This window comes from Tinamus guttatus, unplaced genomic scaffold, assembly GCF_059628265.1.
Source record: "Tinamus guttatus ecotype Peru unplaced genomic scaffold, ASM5962826v1 Tinamus_guttatus_pri_ptg000172l, whole genome shotgun sequence".
Classification (NCBI taxonomy): domain Eukaryota; kingdom Metazoa; phylum Chordata; class Aves; order Tinamiformes; family Tinamidae; genus Tinamus; species Tinamus guttatus.
Window position 1 is genome coordinate 1,531,198 of NW_028288706.1, and position 25,017 is coordinate 1,556,214.

The 25,017-nt window shown below is 48.9% G+C and overlaps 1 protein-coding gene across 2 annotated transcripts in view; it reads right to left on the minus strand.

The window, feature by feature from the left end:
• CAPN15 (calpain 15) overlaps nucleotides 1–25,017 on the minus strand; it is a 53,481-nt gene that overhangs the window by 16,092 nt on the left and 12,372 nt on the right. Inside the window, exon 2 of one of the 2 annotated variants that reach the window (XM_088523020.1) lies at nucleotides 22,094–22,410. In XM_088523020.1, the coding sequence (XP_088379146.1) occupies nucleotides 22,094–22,269 (176 nt within the window). In that variant the 5' untranslated portion in view covers nucleotides 22,270–22,410. Of the gene's footprint in view, nucleotides 1–22,093; nucleotides 22,453–25,017 lie in introns of those variants that run through there. The other variant, XM_010212086.2, reaches the window with a different exon arrangement.

Here is a 25,017-nt window from a genome sequence, read left to right on the forward strand (position 1 = left end):
TTTGAAAAGTCTGAAGACCACAAAGGGTGCATGAGGCCATAAGGGTAGTGATGAACACTGGCCCCTGGCCTTTTCTTCCACAGTATGCCATGTGAGCGCACACAGCGGGCCTTAGTGGCATCCTCTGTCCCACATATCTATAGCCACAGGAACTGGCTGAAGGAAAAAATCCATGCACAGCCTCTCCAGGATCTGTTATTCTCCCCAGGAAGTCTGTTTGACTGCTTTCCTAGCAGGCAATGTGCACTTCGGAGAAAATACAGCTGTCTCCACCATCTCTTCACCAGGACCACCTGCTGTGTGATAACACGCACCCTCTCTAGCTCAAGAAAACACAACTGCGATAAACATTGCCTGCCATTTCCCTGACCTGCGTATGCCTGAGAGGAGTGCCTCTTAAAAATGGCCAATCCACGCTGACTTGGCAAAACCGCCTACACACCAAAGGGATTTCTCTTGGGAGAGAGGCACGTTTCAGGGAACATCGTGATGCAAAGGGGAACCCTGTTCTAAGCCCCTCGCTGCCCTGTGAGGCTGCACAACGGGGCTAACTGGGCGCAGGGACCTGCTAGAGGCTCTAGCCTCTACAACAAGAAAAAGGCAACGGCTGTAAAAATGTCCATCTCTCACAAGGCAGACAGCTCTGGCTTCACATGGAAGGGCTTTCCAACGGAATGTCTCTCCCCTCCAAGGCAGGGTGTATATCAGCAGACAGGAGTCACCACCACACATTTGCAGGCCTTCACATACCTTAGCAGCCACAACAGCTTAATTTTAGTTGTTAAAAAGGAATATTTAAGGTCCAAGTGGGCCCAAGACAAGTACATAGCTTTCAGCGTGCTGACCACACTTCAGGGGTGCTATTTCCAGGCAGATTTAATGGAGCACCAAGGATCAGCCCACCACCAAAGCAGGCTCTGCAGAGCTGCCTTGGGTAGGATGCTGGCTGGAAAGTTGGGCCCACATGGCAGGACAGCGAAGGGAACAAGAATGCATGAACTAGCTGCCTTCCAAATGCACCTCAGGAGAGTGCTGTCCCGCCTCCTGGGGCTCTCCGGAGTTTAGGAATCCTGCCCTACTGTAACCGGGCCCTGGCTCTTCCACAGCCAGCGAACATCAAAAAAGCTGGGGATCACATCATCTTTGGGTGCCATCTGGCACCCAGAGCACATTTGGAGGCCTCGCCAAAGCATAGCACAGGAACGGGAAGGAGCTGGGCAGGGGTGAGACTGGGAAGTGCCCAAGGGCTACGGTGCGTGCGTTCCTGCATGCAAAAATCTGTTCGTGTGCCAACCCCGCACTTTACTAGTTCAACTAGTTCAACTGTAGGGCAAGGAATGCCAACCAGCCCTGGCCGTGAGTACCTTGGATTGCCACAGCAAACAGCTCGTGGTGATCTGGGGCTCAGAGCGAGACGGTCAAGAGCTCTGCTGGGCGTCCACCCTGGCGCGCAGGGTGAGCCGAGCTCAGGTCACGTCAGTCACCCCAGCAATGGCATCGTCTCCAGAACAGCTAGTTACAACAACCAAAATGCACTGCTCCAGCTCTCTCCAGAAATAATTAATAAATAAATAAAAATCTTTTTTTTTGGTCAGCAAGACACAGACCCTGAATTCCTTGTAGCACTGTAGCTAAATCCTCCTTGACAAATACAAGAAAAAACACTAGAATCTTATGAAGGGACAATAAAAATGCACAAAACCCCAACAATAAAAAAAATCCTCAGTTCTTTCTATGCTGCAAATCACTCGCCCTGCTCCCCACTCTGCCATTTTCTGTATAACTCCTTCTCTGAACAGCACCGTGGCTGCAAGGGCACTGTGAGCGGTCTCACATGTGAACTGACCGCGTGTCCCTGTGCAGCCCGGGCAGAGGATGGCAGTGCCCACCCGAGAGAGCAGCGGGAGGGCAGGAGCCGCGGGGCACCGCTCCGGCACCGCTCCGGCCGCGGGAAGGGCAGCCGGCACCGGGATAACGGACCTCCAGCCTGGCACATCGGGAAGGCTGGGCAGGAAGATGATGCACATGGAGCTGCCTTACTCTTGCCAAGCCCAGCAAGAGCCGGCAGGCTGGAATGGGGCAACTCTTCCCAGTGGATGTATTGGCAGAGCAACACAGAAAAACTATGCTCAGGGTCTTTCCAATTTTTTATGAATTTCTACAGGAGCTTCAGGGGAGAAAAACAAGACCTGCTTCCCACTCTAAAGCAGAGTTAACCCCAAGGTCTTTAGAAGTGAACCAGATCTATGCTGGGGGCTTACAGATGTGGCAGATGGAAATATTTACTCAAAAACCTGCCTCTCGCATTTCCAAAGCGAGCCAGGAAAATAAAACAGTGACAATCACTCCAACTCGGAGAGGCAGAAGCAAAAACAAAGCACAAGGAAGCTCCTCTTGTCCATTTGCACAATTCTACCACTTTTCATAGCTTTTCTACTGGACAAGGGGAACAAAACAGCAAAGAAAACATTCCATGAAGTCATCCACGCTTTCCTTAAGCCTCACACTGCAGCTACACTGCTACACAGTGCCAGTCACACACACCAAACCGTGTGCTTATTTAATGTGATCTCTAACTGTGCGAAAAGGAAGCACCCCACATCAGCAGGGTCAAGTGCAGAGAATCCGAAAAAAGCCCCCTAAATCAAAAGTTTCTCTTTGTGAGAGTCTCCTCAGGAGAGAGCAGAGCATATCAGAGGATAATTCAGGTTAGAAGGGACTTCAGGAGATCTTTAGTCCAACCTCCTGCCTTCTGCTGAGAAAGCTAGAGATCAGACCGGGTCATTCAGGCTTCATATGGTCTGGTCTTGAAAACCTCTGAGGATGAAGCCTCCACAACCCCTTCGGGCAACCTACTCTACTGCATGATTGACCTCATGACAAAAATATTTCTCCTTATATCCAGTTAGATTCTCCTATTTCATTCTATGACCATGTTCAGCCTTTGGTAACCACACAGATTTGACTTTTGAAACTTTTGAAAAAAAATTCTTGCTAGAATAGTTTGGCTTTGTTACCATATCCAACTCCCTCATTTCATGTGCTTCCAATCACTTCCACTACAAGCAGTTGCCAGGGCAAAAGTCTGTCCCATCTGACCTGGTTTATAGCCTCCAGGACCATAGGCCTCTCTGTGAAACAGGGACTTAATCATCACACCAAAGTCAGATGAGGAAAAGCAAACCAGCTAACCAAGCAAGCAAGCAAATTGACACCTCCCAAAGCTACACTACATTTTCATGTAATATCAGTCTCATATCAGGGGGATTCTCCAAGGGGAAACAGAGATGGGGCCTCGGTATGAGCTGGTAGCTGCAGCAGTTCTATTTCTGGTGGAAGGAAACAAGAAGGGTTACAATTATAAAAATTACTCCCTTTGTTGATGTAATTGATTAAATAAAGGCTTTTTGGTCCCAAAATACTATTTTTTTCAGTGTTCCAGAGCTTTATTATATATTTATACCTGCTCTCATTATTTAGAGTTAGTCCAGGACAAATCACTAGCTACCTCCCAGGAGTGCAGCTCCAAAATCAGAAAAAGAAACAGATGAGGACAACTACCTTTATGTAAAAACAAAAGTGATGAGTTGAAACAGGACTGTATTTGTTATTCTGCAGCAGGAGAAGAGGCAGGGAGGTGCACTGGAGGGTGAATGGGGACATTAAACAACCATCAATACCCTGCAACTCTTTCCAGAAGGTAGGAAGAGGTTCATATAAACATTAACAGTTTTCCAAGCTGATGGCACACTCTAGTTCCTAGGAATTTCTTGGTCCCTTTGCACCAAATTTTATGGAGGTGCAAGAACTGTGCAAGAGCACAGTTTCTATTTCCCTTCTGCTCTTTTCCCACTGGAGATAGCTCATGAAGTGCTCAGCCAGCTGAGATGTGCTCTACTAGCCAGAGAAAGAAGAGGCTACAGGAAGTTCCAGAGGAAAAACTGAACTTTGCTAAGGAGAAGTTTGATAGAAAAAACAAACAAACGAACAAAAGACATGGGCACCAAATATAAGGAGTTTATTCAGCAGGATATTTTGGAAGTAAAATCACAGAATCCAATCTTGAACTGCAGCTCTTTCTGCCTTGACTTACTTTGCTTCTCACCTTGCAGAAAGCAAGGCTTGGCTGTTTTGCACTTGCTCTTTTTATTTTTTTAAAAAGAGAGAGGTTTAGGGTCAGAGGGAACACTGCTGTAGGAGAGGTGAGAAAGGGCTTTCCAGGAAATTCACTGCAAGTAATACTGGTTAGAAAGGATGCAAGTGGAAATGAAAACACGTTCCTTCACCCTTCGGTGCCTCTGGGGTGTGCTACACGCCTCAAGGAAGCTGTCAAGAGTGGAGTGGGAACCTGCGGGAGGACAGGAGCACAGGAGGGACAGGAGGAGCCTCAACGTTCCTCTAATACACAGCAAAGCCCAACTTTGATGAATGAAGGAAACGGACACTTTCCATCACCTGGAAAGTCTTCTTCACAGCTGATATTCCTGGATGGATTTGGCCTGGGGAGTCTGAATACATCATCTCCAGAGCTCCAGGCCTGATGCTTTTACAAGAATATAAAGCCATGCACATCTGAAAGGAGCATGCCTCACACTAGCTTTCCTCTAAGGCTGAAGACATCCATGTGCTACCTTATCCTCAACTAATGTACTGGAGACAAAAGACTTTTATCATTCTTCATGCAAAATTATCAAAATAGAATTCTGAATCTTTCAGGGCTGACTTGTAAGAAAAACAAGCCTTTAATACACCTTAATTGCTTCAGTATCCCTAGACACTGCCTTTCAAAAGGAAACCAGTCTGACTAGCAGCAAGCTGTGCAGCTACAGACATGCTGAGACAGAACCATTTTCATAGGATCCCTTACACATGAAGAGGCTACCCAAATTTCTGCCAGGAAAACCAGAAGAATCCTCAGGGGATAGGAAAGGAGACAGGCAGACCATTTCAAGAAGCCTGGCAAAGTCTGAGTACTATCTTTGATCTCTGCAAGCTTTTGCAAGCTCTGGGCTCCCAATGTTTTGATGAGGGATTAGCCGTGTCACCCTGAAGTATCACATCTCCTGTACCTACCCGGAGGTATCACGACACAAGGCTCGGATGAGATGGCCAGGGGCCACATGATCTGTTCAAAACGTGGCAGTCCCAGCTGCATTTCCCCTTTCTTAGCACACTTCTACTAATGCAAGTGAATTGCTGAACACCATTGCAGGCTCGGTTCCCATCTCTGCAGAACAAATACAGAAATCACTGAAAAGCAGCAATAAAGGAGATGGCCCAACAGGGATGAAGGATGCAAGAGTAGGAAGTATACTACACTGGCACTCACCAAATTGCCATGGAATAGTTGTTGCAAGAAGCTGGGCAAGAATACAAGTAAAGGAAAGCGCCTCTGAATTCTTCAAGAGTCCCAGTCCTAAGCCTGGGGATAGCTGCCAGGATCAATTCCAGGGTGCTATCATTAGTAACTCCTTCGTTCCTCCTGGCATGTATGCATGGGAATTTTCTCCAGTTGTAGTTACAGATATTTTCAAAGAAGGCAGTTTAACATAGCTTTAGTATTGCCATCATTCCCAGACTCAATACTACAAGTTTTCTGTATCTAATGCCTCCTTTTTTTTTGCAAGTCCAGGCAGATTAAGAGCAAACAATATTAAGCTGTCTTCATCCAAGTATTATGCTTTGAGGAAAATTTGTGTGTCATTAAGTTGGATCAAAGCCTTACCAGGCATGCATTTAATAGGTTTGATAAGGCCTTAATGTATTGATTCTGCCCGAGGTGGTTGAATGGCCTCCGTCCATATCTTGCTTTATGCAAGTAAATTCCCTCACTGCGTTAAGCCAGAAAATCATGTACGGGGATATCTGAATCCATTTAAGAGCTAATACACAAGAGAGGTTCATTAATTTTATAGAATTTTTTTCAGTTTCATTAAATTGGTGTAATTGGGGTGTAGAAAGGACAAAAGCATCTCCACAGATTCTCTGGCTCTGCTAAAACATTTGGAAGGTGGCCTTAAAAAGCATGCTTAGAAGCTGCTTTTTTAGTGAAAAATCCCACTATCTCCCTGCAAACACAACACATGCAAGAATGTTAGAATTCTACGAAAAAAAATTGTAAAGAAGAAAAAGACAACCACTAAACCAATTTACAAGATCTTGATTAGCCCCTCGCATTGCATCTCAGTGACCTTACAAATGCCAGAGCCAACAGAGCAGGTGGGTCTTCAGCACCAGAGAGGATTGAATTCCGGAAGAATTAATGTCTATTCTTGCAGCTTCTGCTTCTTCAACACGTGAAGCAAGAATGCACTTAGAGAATAATATTTCTCCTTTAGGAAACCCAGTAAAAATTGCTTCATCTATCTTTATAAATACATAGTTTTATTATTATATTTTTGCCTAAGCAGTATCACAGAAAATTCCACATAAAATGAATTTGTCCAGCAAAATTCATGAGCAACTGAAGTGGAGAAAGGTTATGACTTGAAATCACTCACATAGACCAGAATGATGCATCTCAGGTAGCTGCTACTAAATTAAACATTGTCTGTAAGAAAGGCCCTAAACCAGACTTCTACACTGAGCCATCAAATGCAAGTTCTCCATGCTGAAAGACAAAGCTAATGTAGGCTGCAAACTAAACAAGGTAAGGATTTTGCCAATATTATGTGAAAACACAAAGCCAAAATTTAGAAAGCTGCCCAAACTCAGCTTTTGGCCCTTCAGAGGCATCTTTTACAGCACTGCCGGGGAGGGTTCCGCTGAGAGCTGTAGAAAGCCATTTTGGACTTACATTTTGCTGGGAGGATTTCATAAGGAAGCACTGCTCATGGTCCTGTTGCAGTTGTAAGTCACTCAGAGATCACCATGTAGGAGTCCCGTGGTTGGCAATACACAAGTACACTAAATAAACCTCCTGAAGCTCTGCATCTCCACGCAGAGACAACGGGACTGAGAACTCAGCATCAGACACTGAGGAAAAGGGATGATCCAACACCCTTGAAGTCAACGACAAGTCTCAAGGCTGGAGTCAGGGGTGTTCTTAACGCTGTAAGAAATGCTTGCTGCTATGATAGAGGACTTCCCTACTTGGTAATGCAGATGTGCTGATCAAAGTCAAGTCAGGGAAAGCGACAAAAAAAAACATCCAAGGTGGACTACAGTGAGACCAAGCAGTTTCAGATCTGGGAGAAGGGGAGTGATGCCCACTGGCAACCGCATTCAGACTCCATTCTTGGACCTAACATCTCAGGCCTTTTGAACTTGGCAGAAGAAGATATCATCACAGAGTGAGCACAGCCCTGGAACCATCCATACATGGAGGACTGAGATGACTGCATCACTCAGATTATGTGGCCAGTAGAGCTGCCTAGGATACTGAATCCTCGTAATCCCTCACATGGCCTCACCTTCATTGAGATGAGACTTGGGTCTTGAAGGCAAGGTCTTTTAAACCTCAAGGTGCACCAGGAAGAGGACAGGAGATACCACGAGCATCCAGTGGCCCATTTCCCTGGCAGGAACTTGAGGACAGAAGCACCTAAAGGATCCTACAAAATGAAGCTAAATCACACTCTGGAGACAGCCTCTTGTAGTCTTCAGGGCTCCCTAGTCATCCGGCACAAAGTGGTGCACAGTTTAATGCTGAACACACGAACAGGATACAGCATGCAGGTGCCCGAGAGCTTTCCAGTCCTAGTGGCAGCACCAACCTCCAAGTGCTTGCTGAAGGAATGCTAGCACAAGAGGTACAGAAATGAAGGAAGATCAAGAAGAACAAGGATGGGATTTATAACTATCATACCAGAACTAGAAGGACTAGCAAGCCGGTAGGGAGGAATAGCTGGGAAGATGGTGCTCTTTATTATTATTACACCAATTCACTTCAAATCATGGCAGGTTTTAATTTAAAAAGCAAACAGAAATCTTGTCCTTTCAAAAAAGCACAAAAGCTGGTTTCAGCAACGAACGAGGAACAAAAGTCAGGAAAGAACAGCATGGGGATAACATCTCTCTCAGAGCATTAACAGTAGCTAATAAATTGCATCCAGGGAGGTTGCAGAACATCCCTTTGCCATGTTTTGTGACCAGAGAGGAAGAAGGGCATGACTCTGTCATCTCCAATGCATTGCAGAAACATAAATGAGGTTGATGTACCAAGGAGCGATGTTCTCTTTTGCTGTCACCCATGGCTATGAAGTGAGGCATTGGCAGAGACGGGAAGCACAGCCCAAAGCTCCCATCCCACCACCTGTGGTTTTAACTCGGGCAGAATCCCTGTTCCCTCCTGCTGCTGGGAGAACTGCTGGAGCACTGCTCCTGCAAACCAGGGAGCTGTGACCACCATCAACACTGCCGATGGGTGCAGCAGCACGATCCCACGCCACAACGTACAGCATCGACCCCTCCTTTACCAGACACGTGCTGGGCACTGCGAACGGGACCTGGAGCCTTCTGGCAAGACGAAAACCATCAGAGCACCGTCATCAGTGGCCATCAGTCTCCCTTCAGGAATATTAGTGGGCTTTAATGAAAAGATAAGCCATTCCTGTGCCTCAAGAAAGCAGTTCATGCTCAACAACCCAGCCAACAAGCCTTGTATTGATCTGTGGGAAGTACCATTGCCAAGGGACAGAGGGAGAGATGAGCCCTAGCAAAACTTGACATGCCTGAAGTCCAGCCCATGGTCAGATCAGGGAACAGTAATGGACACCACATTGCAGTGCTGGCGGGGGGCAGTAAGGAGCGATGGTTGTTCCTCCTGGAGATGTTTGTCATTAAGGCCACCAGTTAGATAACCATTGCTACCTCTCAGCATGCTTAGGGGCTCTTCTCCTTTGGTAGCAGGAGACCTGGGGTCAGAGCAAACACCTACCTATCTTCTCTTTTATGTTGGGAACCATGTCTGCAATCCCTCTAATGAACACTGATCCAAGAAGAGACTATCATCATGGAGCCCTTATAACAGCACTGTCCCAGATGAATGAGGTATTGGAGTTTGAACACACTTGCACTCTCTCTCTCTGGAGGTTTTTGGCTTCAGATGTAACTTTGAAGGGCACTTACATTCACTGCCAAATGCTGGAGAAATCAAACAAGGAGACTTGATGCAGGTTGCTGTGGTTGAGTCACATTCCCCCATGTTTTACTGACCTGGCGTGAAGCAGGGCTGAGGGCTTGCTTGGTGAGCTGGGCTGCCTGGGGATGCATGAGGAGCAGCGGCTTTGAATAGCACTAAACCCCACCAACCCCACAGCTGGCCTACATCTCCCACCCTTCCCAGCCAAGAAGGGCTGAGCTTTGGAGAACAGATGCCCCTGATGTGAAACACGCTGTTAATCAGCACTCAGCAAAATGGCACATGTGAGATGTGCACTCTTGCTTCTCGAGCTCTCAAATGCAGTTCCAGTGGCTGCAGAGCACTCAGTCCATGGGGTCAGGAAATAAAACCTCTCAACTCATATGGGACCTGTAACAGCAAGGAGAATCTGGAAATGTGGCTATCAGCTAGAAGAGCAGAGTCAGCAGCACAGAAAACAGCTTAAACCAATGTAACTGCAGCACCTGTGTAGTCTCCAGGGAGTGCACTGATACAGCTGTTCCCTTCTCAGCCTGCAACAGCTGGTTACTGCTGGATCCTCTCCACAAAGCACTTGGGCAAGTTCTGGACAGAACTGGGTATGATTTTCCCCCTAAGAAAGACAAAAGTGCCTAAAAGAAGTAAGACTTCAGGTCTCTACACACTTTGGCTGAGGTATCCATGAAGTCCTGTGCCGCAGTACGCCATGATGTTTCGGAAGGCACTGAATTTTCCTCCTAGGCGGTCTGTTATCTAGATAGGGATCCAGGCATTGACACAAAAAGGGTGCTGGCCAAACACTAAGTCTATGATGAGGCCAGAATCCAAACATGAATTTCCCAATTACTTCTACTGATCCTTCACCATCCTCTACGCTATGCTAACGAGTAGGAATAATTATTTCCAAACCTTTTGCTCTATCCAGCGCTGCTGCCTTGCAAACAGCAATAATCACAGAAATCAAGACACGCAGGGAGTCCAAACTCCTTTGAGCGCAGAGATCAAGGGCATGGTGATCTCCAGCCAAAGTTGCCTGTGCCGTATCTAAACCCAGGAACACAGGGCAAACCACTCTGGGCACTATGGCCCTCGCACACTCCCCCGAGGTGATTCTGGGTGAGCACGCTGGCTGCATCCTTGAGTAGAGAGCATCTGGAGACACATCCGAGCCCTGCCAAGAGCGGGAGGAAGGACATTCAGACACTCCTCTTGTTTCACTCGTGCTGTCTTTAAGGGCTCTTCTCCCCCCTCTCTTCTACATAAACTTTCCACAGATGGTGAAGTTCTCGATGCTCCTGTGAGGCCCTTCCAACTCAGTTTATTTCATATAAATAACAGGGACATAGGCTTTATTGCAGCAATTAAAGGGTCTGTGTGTGTATGTGGGGGAAATCTTAAGAGAACAAAACACACAGCTGAGCCTGGCATACACTGAGCTACCACGACCTCTAAGCACCCTTTAGCACTATAGACATCAGCACCTGGCCATAGGGAAGTGGAGAAGAGCGTTTGTCTGCAGGCATCAGACCAAGGGGCTGTGAATGAGATTCTAGCTCTTCGACTGTGTCGCACTTAATCTTTCAGCATTAGCAAGATTTATATCAGCAGCAGAAGATCACGAGGGCTCCTGCTTCCTTCCAAAAACAAGAGCTACCGCCTCGAGCAGAATGAAGGCCTTATCTCCAGGACATGCTCAGAGGCAGGGATCAGGTTAAACAGGAATTATCCAGGAGATGAAGTGGCTATAAGTGGCCCTTGGCACAATTTATGCTGAATCAAGTCGTGTGAGCTCCCTCTTCCACCAGAAGAGAATTTCATTCCACGTGAGACACACGGCAGCCTCTGTGCATGAGCTGGGTTAGCCCAGATGGGAGAAGATATTCTGCAATGTGACAATCTGGCTAGGCAATACTTCCCTTTGGGGAGAGAGGACCCGAACTGGGGATGCCGCTCCAGGTGCAGCAAAAGTGGTGGCAATACCACTGAAGGAACTGGGCAGTCCTTCATAAAACAAGGTCTTGGTTACCTCTCCTCAGGTAGGAGCAGGTCCCGGAGAAACAGTGCAGGCTGCTCTTTGACAGAGGATGCAAGGAGGGAAGGAATCCTTCAGTGCTAAGAATTTGTGCAATTGTGAAGGAGAGAAAGCAAATATGGGGCACACTCCCAGGGTAATAGTTTACAATAAATATTTATCTGGTGTCAATGTGGAGAAGGTAAGGAGAGGAACAAGAAACTGAGATGAACTCCTTTGAACTGCTCTCTCAGTTGTCTTTCTCTTCTGCACCCAGGTTATGTCACCGAGAAAACATTAAGAGCCTGCTGACCATGCAGAGACCCATCCTTGTGTCTTTCAGCGTTAGTCCAGTGTTAAGAGCTCAGCATGGAAAATACCACTGATACCTCAAGAATAGCAAAGAGGAGGCCAAGCTGAAGGCAGGGTGGATACTTCTACTCTGTTCTCATAAAACCTGGCCTCAGTGCAGGCTCAGGCTGGAGCAAGGTGGGGAGGGGGCTATAAACAAATACATGGAGGGCACATGCAAGAGGACAACACTGGCAGCTGGGAAACAAGTTTGCCAGGACTAACTGCTCCTGGTCCGTGTGGAGCATGAACCAAGGGGCAAACATCTTGCCCTTCACCTGCCTGGCACAGGGTTATTTACTGCCCTTCTTCCCAGCCTGCAGAGGATACACACTGTCTGTATGAGGAAACAAAAGCACCTGCACGTGTTGGATATCTTGGCAGGAGCACATCCATTTGCCTAGACAAAGATGACTTTATTACCTTTAAGAATAAGGAACAACTTTAGATGTCACAGACTCGAATGGCATTTGCAACCAATTCTATCCCATACTAAAGATTGTTTCACACTTTCCAGTGTGGCAGGTCATAGGGCTGGAAGCTTGGAAGGGGGAAAATTTTCCTGTTCCTGTAGAGCAAGGTTATTAAGACAGGCTAATGAAGCTATGGGCCCCAACCTGCCAAGAGTCAGGAAAAGCCCATGGGACTGCAGGCCAGGCAGAAATGCATACTCAGGACTCACCTGCAGCCCTGACCTCCAGTGCAACTTTCCTCCTGGTTGCGGAGGCTGCGAGAGGAGATTTACTGGTGGCTTCCTACCTGAATTGCTGCTGAGCTAAAATTTATGCTGCAGTTTGTAGCACCATTAAAACAAAAATCAGAGGAAGCAGGAAAAGAGAAAGAGAAAAGGAAAGACAGGGAGGAGGGAAATGGCTGAGGAGTAACAACATAGCTCCAAAGCTGTCTGGTCCCATCACTCACATCTGCATTGATTAATTCTCACTGCATTTCTAGCTGCTAGGCTCCAGCCTTCAGTTCCTGTGATGGCAATACCTACATTCACTTCACACACACACACACACACACACACACACACAGCAAATACCTCCAACAGAAATCTGCCCATCCTCACAGCAGCTGAGGAGTCAGGATCAATAAATGTGGCACACAGAATTATGCCTGATATCCCCAGGCTGGGGTAGTGGGTGCTCCTAGGGCTTCCATGCTGCAGATACCAGGGCTCCAGAAGATCAGCGAGACACCCCTCGCCCCTCAACCAACAGCACCCCTCACTTCTTTTTCAGTACAGGTGTTGGTTAAACACAACTTCCATCCCTGGCTGCCGAAGTCAGCAGTGAGATAAATCACCTCCTGCACCTGCAGCAGACTACTAGCTTTGCACAGTACATCTGACTTGAATAACTTTTCAAAGAGACACTTGGATTAGCAGTCTCACTTTTCTCACCAGAAATAGAGACAAACAAAGCAATGTCCCTCTGCACTTGCCCCTGGGCTATAGCAAGCATGGCTCAACTCCCTTGCATATGCAAGCCAAGATGCCCATGGACTCAGCCCCTCTGAGAAGAAACCAAATAAAGACCAGGGTGCCTTGCAGCTCCCAAGACATCCTGCTGCTGCTCTGCAAGACTGGTTGCTCGACACGCACCCTTCAAAACCTCTTAGTGAACAAGAGCTTCCTTTCCACATCACAGAAACGCGCTCTGCTCTGGGATAGCAGAATGGCTCTGCTCTGACTTCAGCCTTTCACCATTCCAGCACCCCTAAGCCAGGCTCAAGGACCTCAATCTCACACCTTATTACAGTGATCATCACAGGACCACATAACGAAAGGCCAAAAAAGTCAACTCAGTGCTGACCATACTGACATTAGTGAACTTTCAAGCTCTGCTACTCTAGTACCTTCTTGCAGCATTCCAGCCAGCAATAGAGTACAGCTCCACCTGCAAGTGAGATGGGAGAGGCTGCAATCACAGACGCAGGCTCAGAGCCACCTTAAAACTGAACAGATCTGGTCTGCACATGCAGCTGACCTGTCAGTGTCACTTATTTCTCCTGCCCATGTTCCTGAACCTTGGACAGGCACACTGGCAGCAATTCCCGAGAAGCTCAATGGGATAAAACAGGCTGATCTCAGTCGTGCTTGGCTGCAGTGCTCTCACCTGCACGGCCTGCTCTACATCTTCATTTCCTTACGCTGATGGCAGCAGCTTCTCCAGCAGTTAGTGACGCAGTGATTGCTAGGGAAACCCCTACAAGTCATACTGCACCCCGGAGGCCACTGGACTCTGTAATTCAGAGTCTAAACAGAGGACTGTTTATTGCCTCGTAAAGATGAGGCACTTCAGTTAGCATTTTGATAGCTAGTACCTAGAGGATGCTTCCGGCTTTAGCATGTGCAATTAACCCTCACACTTCCACACGCCAGAGAAGCATCTTGCTATGAAACAATCCAGCAAAGCCCATGCTGGGGTAAAGTCCATGTTGGGATTTCACCAACATGCAGCTCTGCATCACTTCGCTCCCAGGAGGTTGCAGCACTTGCTGCCATGGGCAGTAGCTCCCATTCTCCTTTAAAGCTCCTAAGGCTCTTCAGGAAAAGTCAAACACGCTCTCACAACCAGCTCTCTCCCCCTTCAGTAACCTCAGCACATGCATTCCCCAAGGACAACCTGAATGACAGCATTGTCAACCCATAGCTATAGGGCTGAGGTAGAGAAGGAGGAAAGCCAGGGAGAGGAGCAAGGGAGCCTGCTCTGTGTGCAGGAGACTCAGTGCTGCACATGACGGATTGGTTCTGTCAGCTGCTGTGTCCTCCCCACCACGACGCTACAGGCAGCATCCTCAGCGGGAGCCAGTCACACAGGCACGGAGCAAGCCAGGGGCTGCAGTTCCCACACCAGCTCGCCCAGAAAACGGGAAGCATTCTAGGATAACACAGCCCTCGGAAAACAAGTTGTTGTGCCAAGCTTTACTGTTTTGTCGGGATGTTCAGGCGGGCAGGTGCAGTGCAAGGAGGTGCCTAATGCACACGCTGCTGCAGGCTCTCTGGGCCGCGGAGGCTGCTAGGCAAGCGAACAACAGGGTCGTGGTCAGTTCTGCAACACGGGCTGCAATGTTGGAGCTCCTGCAAAACCTTTTCCACATTTCGGAAGTGTTAGATGTTTCCAAATCCAGCGCACTCCACAGGCAGGCACTGGGGGTGTCAGATGAGGTGGGAAGCTCAGTCCTTCTGCAGGGGAGGTTAAACAGGACGTTCTACTCGAGCTGGTGGCACAGGTCTGAGAGGCAGTGCCAGTGTTGCACGGGACACACACAGGCCAAGACTAGGGTTCAGAATAAAAGTTTCTCCTCCTGGTGCAAGGAATCAGAGGAACATTTTAAATGTTATGTGTGTGTGGGATACACACACGCTTATGCTTTCCATGCCTGAAGGTGCTAAGAGCCAGGCTCCCAACATCAGCTTTTGCTTTACAGAATGTGTCAGGTTTCAAACGTCGTTTCAAATGTCTCAATGTCCTAAACTGCCTGGCTTAGATTAAACTACAAGCCCCAGCATGCGCTCTCACTCCAAGTGCTGTATGCCAGGAAGCAGCAGGGCTTGAACCCATGCACCAGAAGACAGAGCTGAGCTCCAAACCGCTCTTGGCAAGGGCAAATGATGTCCCTGCAGTTCTGAGCAGGCGGATGGTTTGGCAGCCTCAACTGTTGTCCTTGCACCACGCGCGGCCCTGACGTTCCAGCTGACTGCCCTGCTGCTGTCCAGACGCTCTGCAGGCTGCATTTACAGGTCGACTGAAGTTTCCTTGTGGTTTTAACAGCCTGCTATAGCCTCGCAAACACCATCTGTAACCTAGGAGAAGTGTCCTTCTCTTTAGACAGGTTCTTTGCACAGGTTCAGCCACCTTCAGCACCAGCCCCTGGCCAGGATCCAGCGGTCTTTGCTAGCATGGATGCTCCATTGGATTGGCTGTGTTATCCATGCTCTGGCAGTATGGGTCCAAGTGGGAAGGCAGGTGCTGCAGGGCTAGAAGCATGGGACACCACCCGGTCCAAACAAGAGCCCAGGACAGTTTGTTGAGCATCTGCACACTACGTGGAGGGAGCTGCATGAGATACAGCTACTTGGCTAGATTGAAGTAGGAGAGCAGAAAGATGTGGGACTTCTTATGCACAAAAGCCTGTCAAATTTAAACTGCATTACACTACAAGACCTCTTTCCTCTAGAATTTTTTCCTGTGTCCCTAGAATGACCATCCTTCACAACAGCCTGCACCCAAGGGGCTGTCTCATGGCAGGGAACAAAGACCTGGAGACCTTCCCCGCCAACTCCTCTGTTCACCAGCAGCAGCTTCCAGGGGAGATGGCATCAGCAAAACCCTGCAGGTCCATGGCAAGTGTGGGACAAGAACCTGCAGCTTGAGGGGGCGAGGAAAAGAGAAGGGAGCCTATAGCTCTGTGTATGTGCTTCTCTCCAACTACAAATCATGTTAGTCAGGGCCAAGAGCCACCAGGAACAAACTGGATTAAATTACTGGTCCAGGAAGTTTGGCACGTCGCCTTTTTCAGCAGCCACCACCTGACACATCTGGAGGAAAGCAGCGAGCTCCGGACCCAGCCCCGAGCGGCTGCCCACGTGGCCGTGCTGAGCTCCTCAGAGGGGTGGGCAGCTCCCTGGCCGCCTGTGGCCCTTCTCCCTGCCTTCGCCCCCCTCTCATTAACGCACAGTCACACGAGCATGAGCGATGCAGTCCGTCTCCCTCCAGGACAGACCCTGCACAGAGCTGGGGGGACAGGTTTGCGGGTTCCACTCCAGCTCTTTAATGCAACTATGGGAGCAAAACAAATGCTGCTTCAAATGCAAAACCTCAGTGCTCTACCAGTCCCTCCTACCACATCTTGCTACAAAACAGAGTGCAAGAGTCTGCTTCATCCGCAGCAAGATTGCATCTCCAGAGTCCTTTCCCCAAATCATGGAATGGTTGAGGTTGGCAGGGACCTCTAGAGAGCATCCAGTCCAACCCCCTGCTCCAGCAGGGACACCCAGAGCAGGGGCTCAGGGTGGCACCTAGGTGGGTTTGGAAGATCTCCAGAGAAGGAGCCTCCACCATACTGAGAGCACCAGGTCAAAGCAAAATGACTTTGCGCCTGCACTTGGAGAAGGATTTGTATCTATATCCCTGGAACAGGCGTGCTCAGCTGCTGCAAAATCAGGAGGGTCCCAAACCCACGTGACGGGACTGCTCTCCTGCTGTAATAGTGGCACTGGATAAGGGACAAGTCTGCTGTGACCTCCATGGCGGGGAGACGACACTCCAGGCAAGGAGTTCAGTTGTTTCTGTTCAAACTTGAGCCAGCCCTGCTGGGCAAGACCTCGGCACACAAGCTCTGAGTCCCTGCCCTGGCTTCTGCTCCTCTTTGTGGGGGTTAAGCAGCCAGGGTAGCCTTGTCATCTGCACTTACTGTGAGGAAAGGAAGGTGGGGAAGGACCCTTTGCCCATGGAGGCCAAGTACTTGACATTCACTGCCTTCATAAGGCTGCTCAGTGTCAGGGAAAATAGAGAGCTGGTTTAGCTCAGGATCCAAGAAACAGCTTGGCCAAAGCACCAGAGTTGGGACTTGGAGGGTTAGGAAAAGTGCTGAAAACCCACACAAGGCAGGGACAGGAAGGAGGTTTAGAGCAGAAGGCGAAAGGATAATTTGCCCTGGTGCTGCAGGGAACACTTTCCGCTCAGGCAGATACTGAGAACTTGTCTCCGCTACTTGGTGCCATCTCCAAGCCCTTCACCGCTCCACAGCCACGAACAGCTTCATTTTAAACAACTAAAAAGCTCTGTGAGCAAGTGGCCAGTTTGGAGGGTGGATGGGCAGGACTGGAATCCTTGGGATGATGAATCAGCAGAGTGCATTAACGTTGCACTGCCCCTTCCCGGGCAGGCTCTTCCCGGCCGCCACGCGCTTCCGCGAGGGCTGGCACGGGAGCGGTGACAAGGCCAGGCTCCAGCGCGCAGACATCCACGACAACCAGCACCATCGGCACTCCAGCAAATCCCGTCCGGACCTGGATGCCAAGCTCCTCCATGGGGAGCACAGCTCACATCGGGACACATCCACCTCCTGCAGCACCTGGGGAACACGGGCTTCGCTCCAGACCAACAGGCACATCCCGAACCTCACAGCAGATGCCACCTTCCCTGCGGTTTAGGAGACTGGTCTCTCTTTTCTCCTTAACCGTCCTCCACAGAGAGAGAGACAGAGCAAATTTTGGTTATTTCCAGCTTTCCCACAACCAGAAATCCCTGTTCCTTACAGGCTACGTCCAAGATTTTAGGTAAGTCACTGCAAGGATATGCAGTGTGCTTGTGCACAAAGAGGTGGATTTGGTTAGCTTTGCATGGAAGCAGTTCCACAAGCTTTGAGAATATACCCTGAAATCCCCTAATTGGCTTCTCAATGTATTACTATGTTCTGAGCTGTTCCTAAGAATCTGAGAAAGAGAAGAGAGGAGTTCAAGCGGTAAATAGGAGAGAGGGAATAAAAACTGAAATAACTGATGGATTGAAATGCTGCTGTCTTGGGAGGGCAAACACAGGCAAGGTGTTTAAGCCCTGCAAGGCAGGTTTAAGCCCTGCAAGGTGCAAGATCAAGTCTCCGAGCAGGCCCTAAACCAACCAGGTAGCTAATTAAAACCTAGGAAATGCCTGGCCCAGCCCACAACCCAAACCCAGCTCTGTCCGTGCAAGTGTTTTCCCAAGACCTCAGAAACAATCGACCTCCTGAGGCTGAGGCTTTTATCTGTGATCTAATTACAGCAAACAGAAGCAGGGGAACTCTGCAGAGCAATGTCATGCTCTACCACTAGCTTTTTTCCCCTGGCCCAGACATCTCACTTCTCCTCTGGACCTCGTTTTCCAAACAGGAGAGACATCCTTGAGATGCCAGTTCTGCCTATGCCTCTCTGAAGAGCGGGAAGGAGCAGCAGACAACTGCAGCCCCCTCCATATGGCTTCTTGCCATTCATCAGCATTTCAGCATCCCCTTATCGGCATCCCCACAAACCTCAAGAAACTCCAAAGCGCCAAGACAGTTGATTGTGTGAAAGTTACCCAGCAGTGATTCATTTCTTTGCAGGTATTTAAGCTATGAGATTCACAGTCCCCTGGACGCCACACTGCAGCTTTCACTCCAGAATTAAGCAGAGCCCTGGCTCCTGGGAGGGCTGCAGCAAGGGCCATCCCACCAGCTGCCAACAAGAAAAGTCATCTCACTTTCCTCTCCAAGCAGAGAAATTCATATGTTTTTAGCATTAAAACAAACAAAACACAAACCCTGGCTGTTCCTCCCCTGCTATCACCAAGAGATACTCCATTTTGAAGAATTTATTGAAAAATCAAGGCCTTTGCAGAAAGCTGAGGGATTCTAGCATCCCAGAAACGCAGACTCTGAGAGGAAGGTGCTCAGAGAGCTTCCATCCAAACTGGATGCTGGTTGGATACAATCATATTCAGCCATGTGGATCTCACAACACTTTTCCCCAAGTGTGTCTACTGAATGGAGCAAATGCAAACAGTTCTGATTGCCAGGAGCCCTTCCACACAGTGTCTAACGCGTTCTGCAGCCCACAAACACTTCCAGCCTACAGCCTGGTGCTGACAGGTGCCCCAATTCCCTCCTACCGCCTTGACGGGTGTAGAAGGATACGCACCTGAGAGCTGCCATCACCGTTCCCAGCATCAGCAAGAGAAGCTGTCACCAACACACGGCTCCTAAGTGGTTTGATTGCAGTAGCAGGGACAAGGTTATGTTCCAGCACCAGCACTGGGCCTTGTTGCACCATGCCTTGGTGCTCTTACCTTCATGACAGTTTTGGTATGAAGCGACTCATCAGTAAGCTCTGCACTTGTGTGTCTGCTGGCTGCAATGAATGTTCTTATCCATGACAGCCCAGGCTCAACACCTCTATGTGTGCAAGCCAGCAGAGTCCATAGGGCCTTTCAGCTAAGCCAGAGTTTGTCTGGAATGTGCACATACTTACCAAAGACATTTTAAAGTAAAACCTTTGCCCTAAGCAAGGATTTAAGCAATAAGCATTCCTTCACTAACATGCACAATACCTTTAGTCTTTATTTATCTACATCCTCCCAGCACGCGGCGCAAGGCAGATTCATACTTGTGGCAAAGAGATGGGACTGATGCATAAAAGGAGACTATGCAGTCTGGCCCAGGCAAGAACAGGGACCCAAACCTGGGTATCAGAAGTCTCAAGTTACTACAACTGAGGCCTTTCCTCTTCTTCCTCCTGTCCCTGCCAGTTATCTTCATCAAAAGCTCTACACCAGATTACCAGCCTCAGCCAGGCAACAGGATCCACCTCTTAAGACATTGAACCTGTTTCCTCCCGGTCACTAAAATCCAGAAAGCCAGACAGCACTGAATTCTTCTTTTCTTCCCATCCCACCATGAGGGAAACCTCCTGCCATTCCTCTATCCAGTACAGACCCAAGTCACTCATGAAGCACTTGCGTCCTTAGCTTCCTGTCAAAGGAGGTCTGTGCTCATCCCCAAAGCATTAGTCAGAGTAGAGCAAGTTTGGCCCTGCATTTGTCTACAGTGGCCAAAGCATTATCAGTTCAAAGATGATTATGGGCAGAGACAGGAAATCAGCAGGAAAAGCAAAGCCTATCCCAGATCTCCCATGCAGTCTCCAATTGACTCCCCAGTGCTCAGCTTCCTTCCTGTCCTACAGGACTCCAGGGAAGAGGATGTTCAGAGGCACAGCAATCTACTCTGACTTGCTCTATTTACTTATTTTTATAGGAATGTGTGTTTTGTTCCTCTCTGAACACCAACTGGCTGTTGCTTCTTCCCACTGTGGGTACTTTGACACCCAAGAGGCTGCCTGTTTTCACCAGGTCTTTTGAATCCAGTTCCATAACCGCTGCCTAAAATGCCTTCTTCCCACATGACTCTTCCTTGGTGAATCACAGCCAGCTCTTTTCCTGTCTCCAGGATCTCCGCAGCACTTAAGAGGAACTCTCTTCTCCTGTTATCAGGGGAAACACATAATTATCAAAAAACACACCTCTTCTAACAAGACACCAGCTTTATCTACACAGAGACCAGCAGTTCCTGTTCTTGCCCTGACATCCTGTTCCACCATGCAGGCCGGTCATTTAGGAATTTTATAGCCATGGGTCAAGATGTCAGAGTTTCTCAAGCTCCTTCAAGCTACAGACTTTAATCGCGCGCCATGGGAGCAGCACGCCAAGGTCACGAGCACCAGGCTGCAGAGGCACAACCTGCTCGGTCGAGCTCCAGCTCTACACTCCTGGCCTTGCACGCTGTCTTGTGCGTGGGACTTGCGGTTTCAGTTGCCAGTTTTCACACACCTTTCCCCAGATCTCTAAGGCAACAGAGGAAAAGCAGCAGGCCAGAAGGAATCGCCCTGCAGGAAGGACTCAGCTCTGTGGTTAGGATCCCTCTGAATTAGACAAGACAAACCTTAACAACACAGATCCACAGAAGGGAACGATGGGCCAGCCACAGAGGCTGGGACACAGAGAAACAGCATTTGAGACCAACACCAAACAGTCTTTTAAAGCCCAGTTAGGCATTGCTAGAAACTCATCCCATGGCTAGGGGTAAAAACAACAGCTAACTGGTTTCACACCATTACCAGTTCAGCAAGGAAACCAAATAGGGCTGCAAAGGAGAAACGCACGCTTGAATCTTATGCCAGATGCCACAAAGTAGACTCGCTGGGACTCAGAGCAGCAGCAAGGCAAGAAAACAAGGACTACACAACAGACAGAGCATGACCATCGCAGCTCACACCTTCAGAGGCAATCCACGACAGCTCAGGGACACCCAGAAGCAAGCAGCGACTCCTACAAAGCTAGGGGCTACAAGCAGACTCAAGCAGGTACAAAAATCCAGCCAGGTGGGAGCCTACATAAAGCAGGCACTTAGACAAAGCCTCAAGTATTATTAGCGTGAAACACGGCAGCCTCTGCAGCCAAGCCCCAGGCAAAGGACTGTTAAACGCTTTGGAGACATCTCTCAGCCCGTCCAAGATTGAAGGCAGGGCAGCAGCCCCTAAGGAGACAGGAGACCCTGCACTGCAGGGGGCTGGTGGGGAAGGGGCAGAGCCCGGCGTGGAGCCACGGCCTTAGGTGCTGCTTTCACTGCGGAGGGACAGACTCTGAGGCAGAGCAATTCCATCCTCTGTGTTTTGCCCCCCTGGATCTTCATTCAAAGAATTTCACTGCTTTTGCATGAAAACAATACCTCTTGCTCTCATCTGAGCCTGCTCCTTATCATTACCCCACCTGGAGAGGTAGTTCTCCACATCTGACGCTACCAAAGCGATCAGAAAGGAAGTCAAACAGGAGCCATAAGCATCAAAAGTACAGCAAAGGAAGCGGGATCCCATTCCCAAGGAGCCAGCTTCAGAATTTGGGCGAGTGAGGAAGAGCTGGGGTAAATCTGCTTTGCAGGAGACATCAGCACCCCTGTGATAAGGATGTGGCCTCACTCAAGTCAGGGGAAATTCAGCTCTGGATTTCCCAGGAATTAGTTGTCAGCCTCTGCAGGAAAGGAGACAGCACCAACAGGATACAAAGCAATGAATCTCCCAAACTGCCCTGGATTCAAGCTCGAGAGGCAAGCAGGCTCCTTCCCCTCCTCCTTACCTTCGCACCCGGTGGTGTAAATGCTGATGCTGACGTGTTATAAGGGCACTTTCCCAAACGGGGCCACTGTGACTACTCCTATACCAGCCCACAGCTGGGTGCCCCGGGTAGGGCGGGCTAGTGAAGCCATGGTCCGATTCCGTCTCCGCAGCCAGCGACGAGGCTGAGCTCCCCATGGCTCCCCCCTACCCAGGCCACGCGGAGGTTTATCCTAGGTTAGGTCCACGCCAGCGGTGCAGGCAGCTCGGGTGGGACAGGCGAGGCGCCGCAGCATGGGCTGCTGTAAAGATCCCAACACACAGCAGAAAGGAAGGCCGCTTCTGATCAAAAGTGGAAAAATAAAGAGAAAGGGAAGAAAAAAAAAAGAGAGAAAGAAAAGAAAAAAAAAGAGAGAAAAATATAAGGTATAATTTAAGCAACAATCCTCTGTTTTTAGAAGCCTATTAATGCATGCTCTGACCAGGATTCCCATAACAGCACTTATTGGAGTGGCAAGCGCAATTTTACTGAAGTTTTGTTGACTGAACATGAGTGATATGGGGGGGAAAGGCTCTCCCCAGTTAAACGCCATGAGTCCCTGGGCTCAGGAAGGTGCGTGACTAGTGCAGGAAAGTGCACCAGAGCCCAGCAGAAAGCCTTGACACCATATGCAGCTGCAGAGAAGGGGGCAAAACGCCTCACCCAGAGCCCAAACCAGCAGCCCGTGGGCATCGCAAGCACAAAAAGATTATTCTGAAAGCTCCAGGCTCTAACCAGCTTCGCAATTACATCAGCTTGAGAGTCTGCCTGACGTGAGGAAGTTTGGGGTTTGTATATGTAAAATGAAGTATCTTTTCCTGTTCTCTCTTAACACCAGAGAAACACTGAAAGCAGAGGCTGGGCATCTGCACATGCACCTTTTCTTGGCTGTGCTGCATGGTGCAATGAAATACTTCCTTTCACCTCAGGCCAATTTTTGGCAGCTATTCAGGGTCCCCCTCTCTCCAGCGGAGGTGGGGCTTCATTCATTCTTCCTTTTCTCCCCGTGTCTTTCCTACCTTTCAATTTTTTTTTTCCCCTCTTTGAGCAGTCTCAAAATTAAACCACAAAAACATCTCTTGTCCTAAACTTTTAGTATTCTAAAAGTTTCAACATACAGCTCCTTAATGCAAAAAGGCATGGCAATCGGGATGGGCATCAGGAGGAATGCATCAAGGGAACATTTGTCGGAGCCAAAAACGAGCAATGAGGAAGATGAAAAGAATTAGCACAACTGAGATTATTCAGTTATCCACCAGGATTTAGAAAGATGAATGAACTGTAGAAAGACGTTTGTGAAGGAGCTACTTGGTGCCGTAAAAAGGCTGAACAAAAAGACTATTAAAATACAGTTTTTCAATCCAAGGATTGTTCTAAGGGATCAAGAAAGGCTGGAGGAGAAACCAGACCCTGGAGTTCAGGGAGAAGGTGCAGCTTTGCTAGGAGCTTAATACCTGAACGTGTATGTAGTAGGTCATTAAGTGGAGAACATTAACACCTCCTTCTTGGTCTCTTCTCCATAACATGCAAAGTCTCTCTTTTTTTTTTTTTTTAAGCCCCCAAATAGTATTTCTCTCACCTAAATTTCCTCCCTGTAGTTGGTCTGCCTGGCTGCTGTACACCAGCCACCCCAGAGACAAGACACCTCCACACTCTGCTTCCCAGCCACCATCAAGGTCCAGCCTAACTGGGTCCCCGGCATTTCCCCCTCTCAGTTGCTGTCAGTTGGTTTGTAACAAACTTGATTTTCCTAGTTAAATGAAAAAATGTAACATGAGAGGAAGGGTATTCCCAAGGATTATGAGTTTGAGGGATCAGTTTAGAGGGATATCAGTCATCCCATGCCTATTAAGACTTTCCACTTCAGCTTCCCCCCATGGCTTCCCCAAACACGTAGCCACAAAGGGCACAACCAAGGGGCCTGGCAGGAGAACAAACTTCAACTCTCATTTCGAGATTTGGAATCTATTAGAAGGAAAGGGAAGCGGGATGGTGAGGAACACGGCCATGTATGCTTCACCACGGGCAGAGCTAGAGAAGGCAAGAAGTTCAGCCACGTTAATAACCGTTTTTCTCCCCCTCCATCGAGCAGAGCTACGCCACCGAATAGTGCGATCTACAACAGGCTGGGTGGAGACCACATCCTCAGCTGCTTCCAAGGCTGGAAAAGCGGAGCACTTCGCTGCTTCCTCCAAAAGGAAGAAGCGCCAGTTTTAGCTCGCTACAAGAGGCGAGACGTGCCTGCTGCCCGCACTACTGCTGGCTTCCAGCGTGTTGCCGGTTTCTTGGCCCTTCCTCCTCCTCCAGATCCGCACCAGGGAGGCTGAGCAGCCCGTTCCATGCAAATACGCTCCGTCAGGAAAAGCGCCTGGGAATCCTGCTTTAAAGCTATGTTGTAAAATTCCACGGTGGGTGGAGTTGGGAAGAGGAAAGGATCTATAAATAGGTTCAGGATAACCTAGCTAAGTCACAGTGATCTCCAAGACTGTCTGGCCTACGTGGGCTGCTTGGCTGCAAGTGCTGCACAAAATCGGATTTCTCTGGGCAAAGCAGTAAATCTTTCTCCAGGGTCACCTTTCATGCCAGGAGAGGGCAGCCAGGTAACAATATTTAGGGGAGGACAGTGGTGGTGGGCAGGGAGAGCCAGCTTGAAAACGCAAGGAGCAGCATCATTACAGCACCAAGCAAAGCATGTGTCTGCTTGCCGTGCTGATTCAGGAGATGCCCTGGCTGACAGCAAGTGAAGAGCCTCCAAGAAGTGAAGGCAAGAACGAGAAGGACACCCTAGCATGGGAAGGGGTGAATTAAAGCCAGCTATGAGAAAGGAAGCTTCTCTGGAAGTGCTCAGCCTTATCTTTGAGGACTGTCTCCCATTGAACAGATGCCCCAGATGCTTCCACAAAACA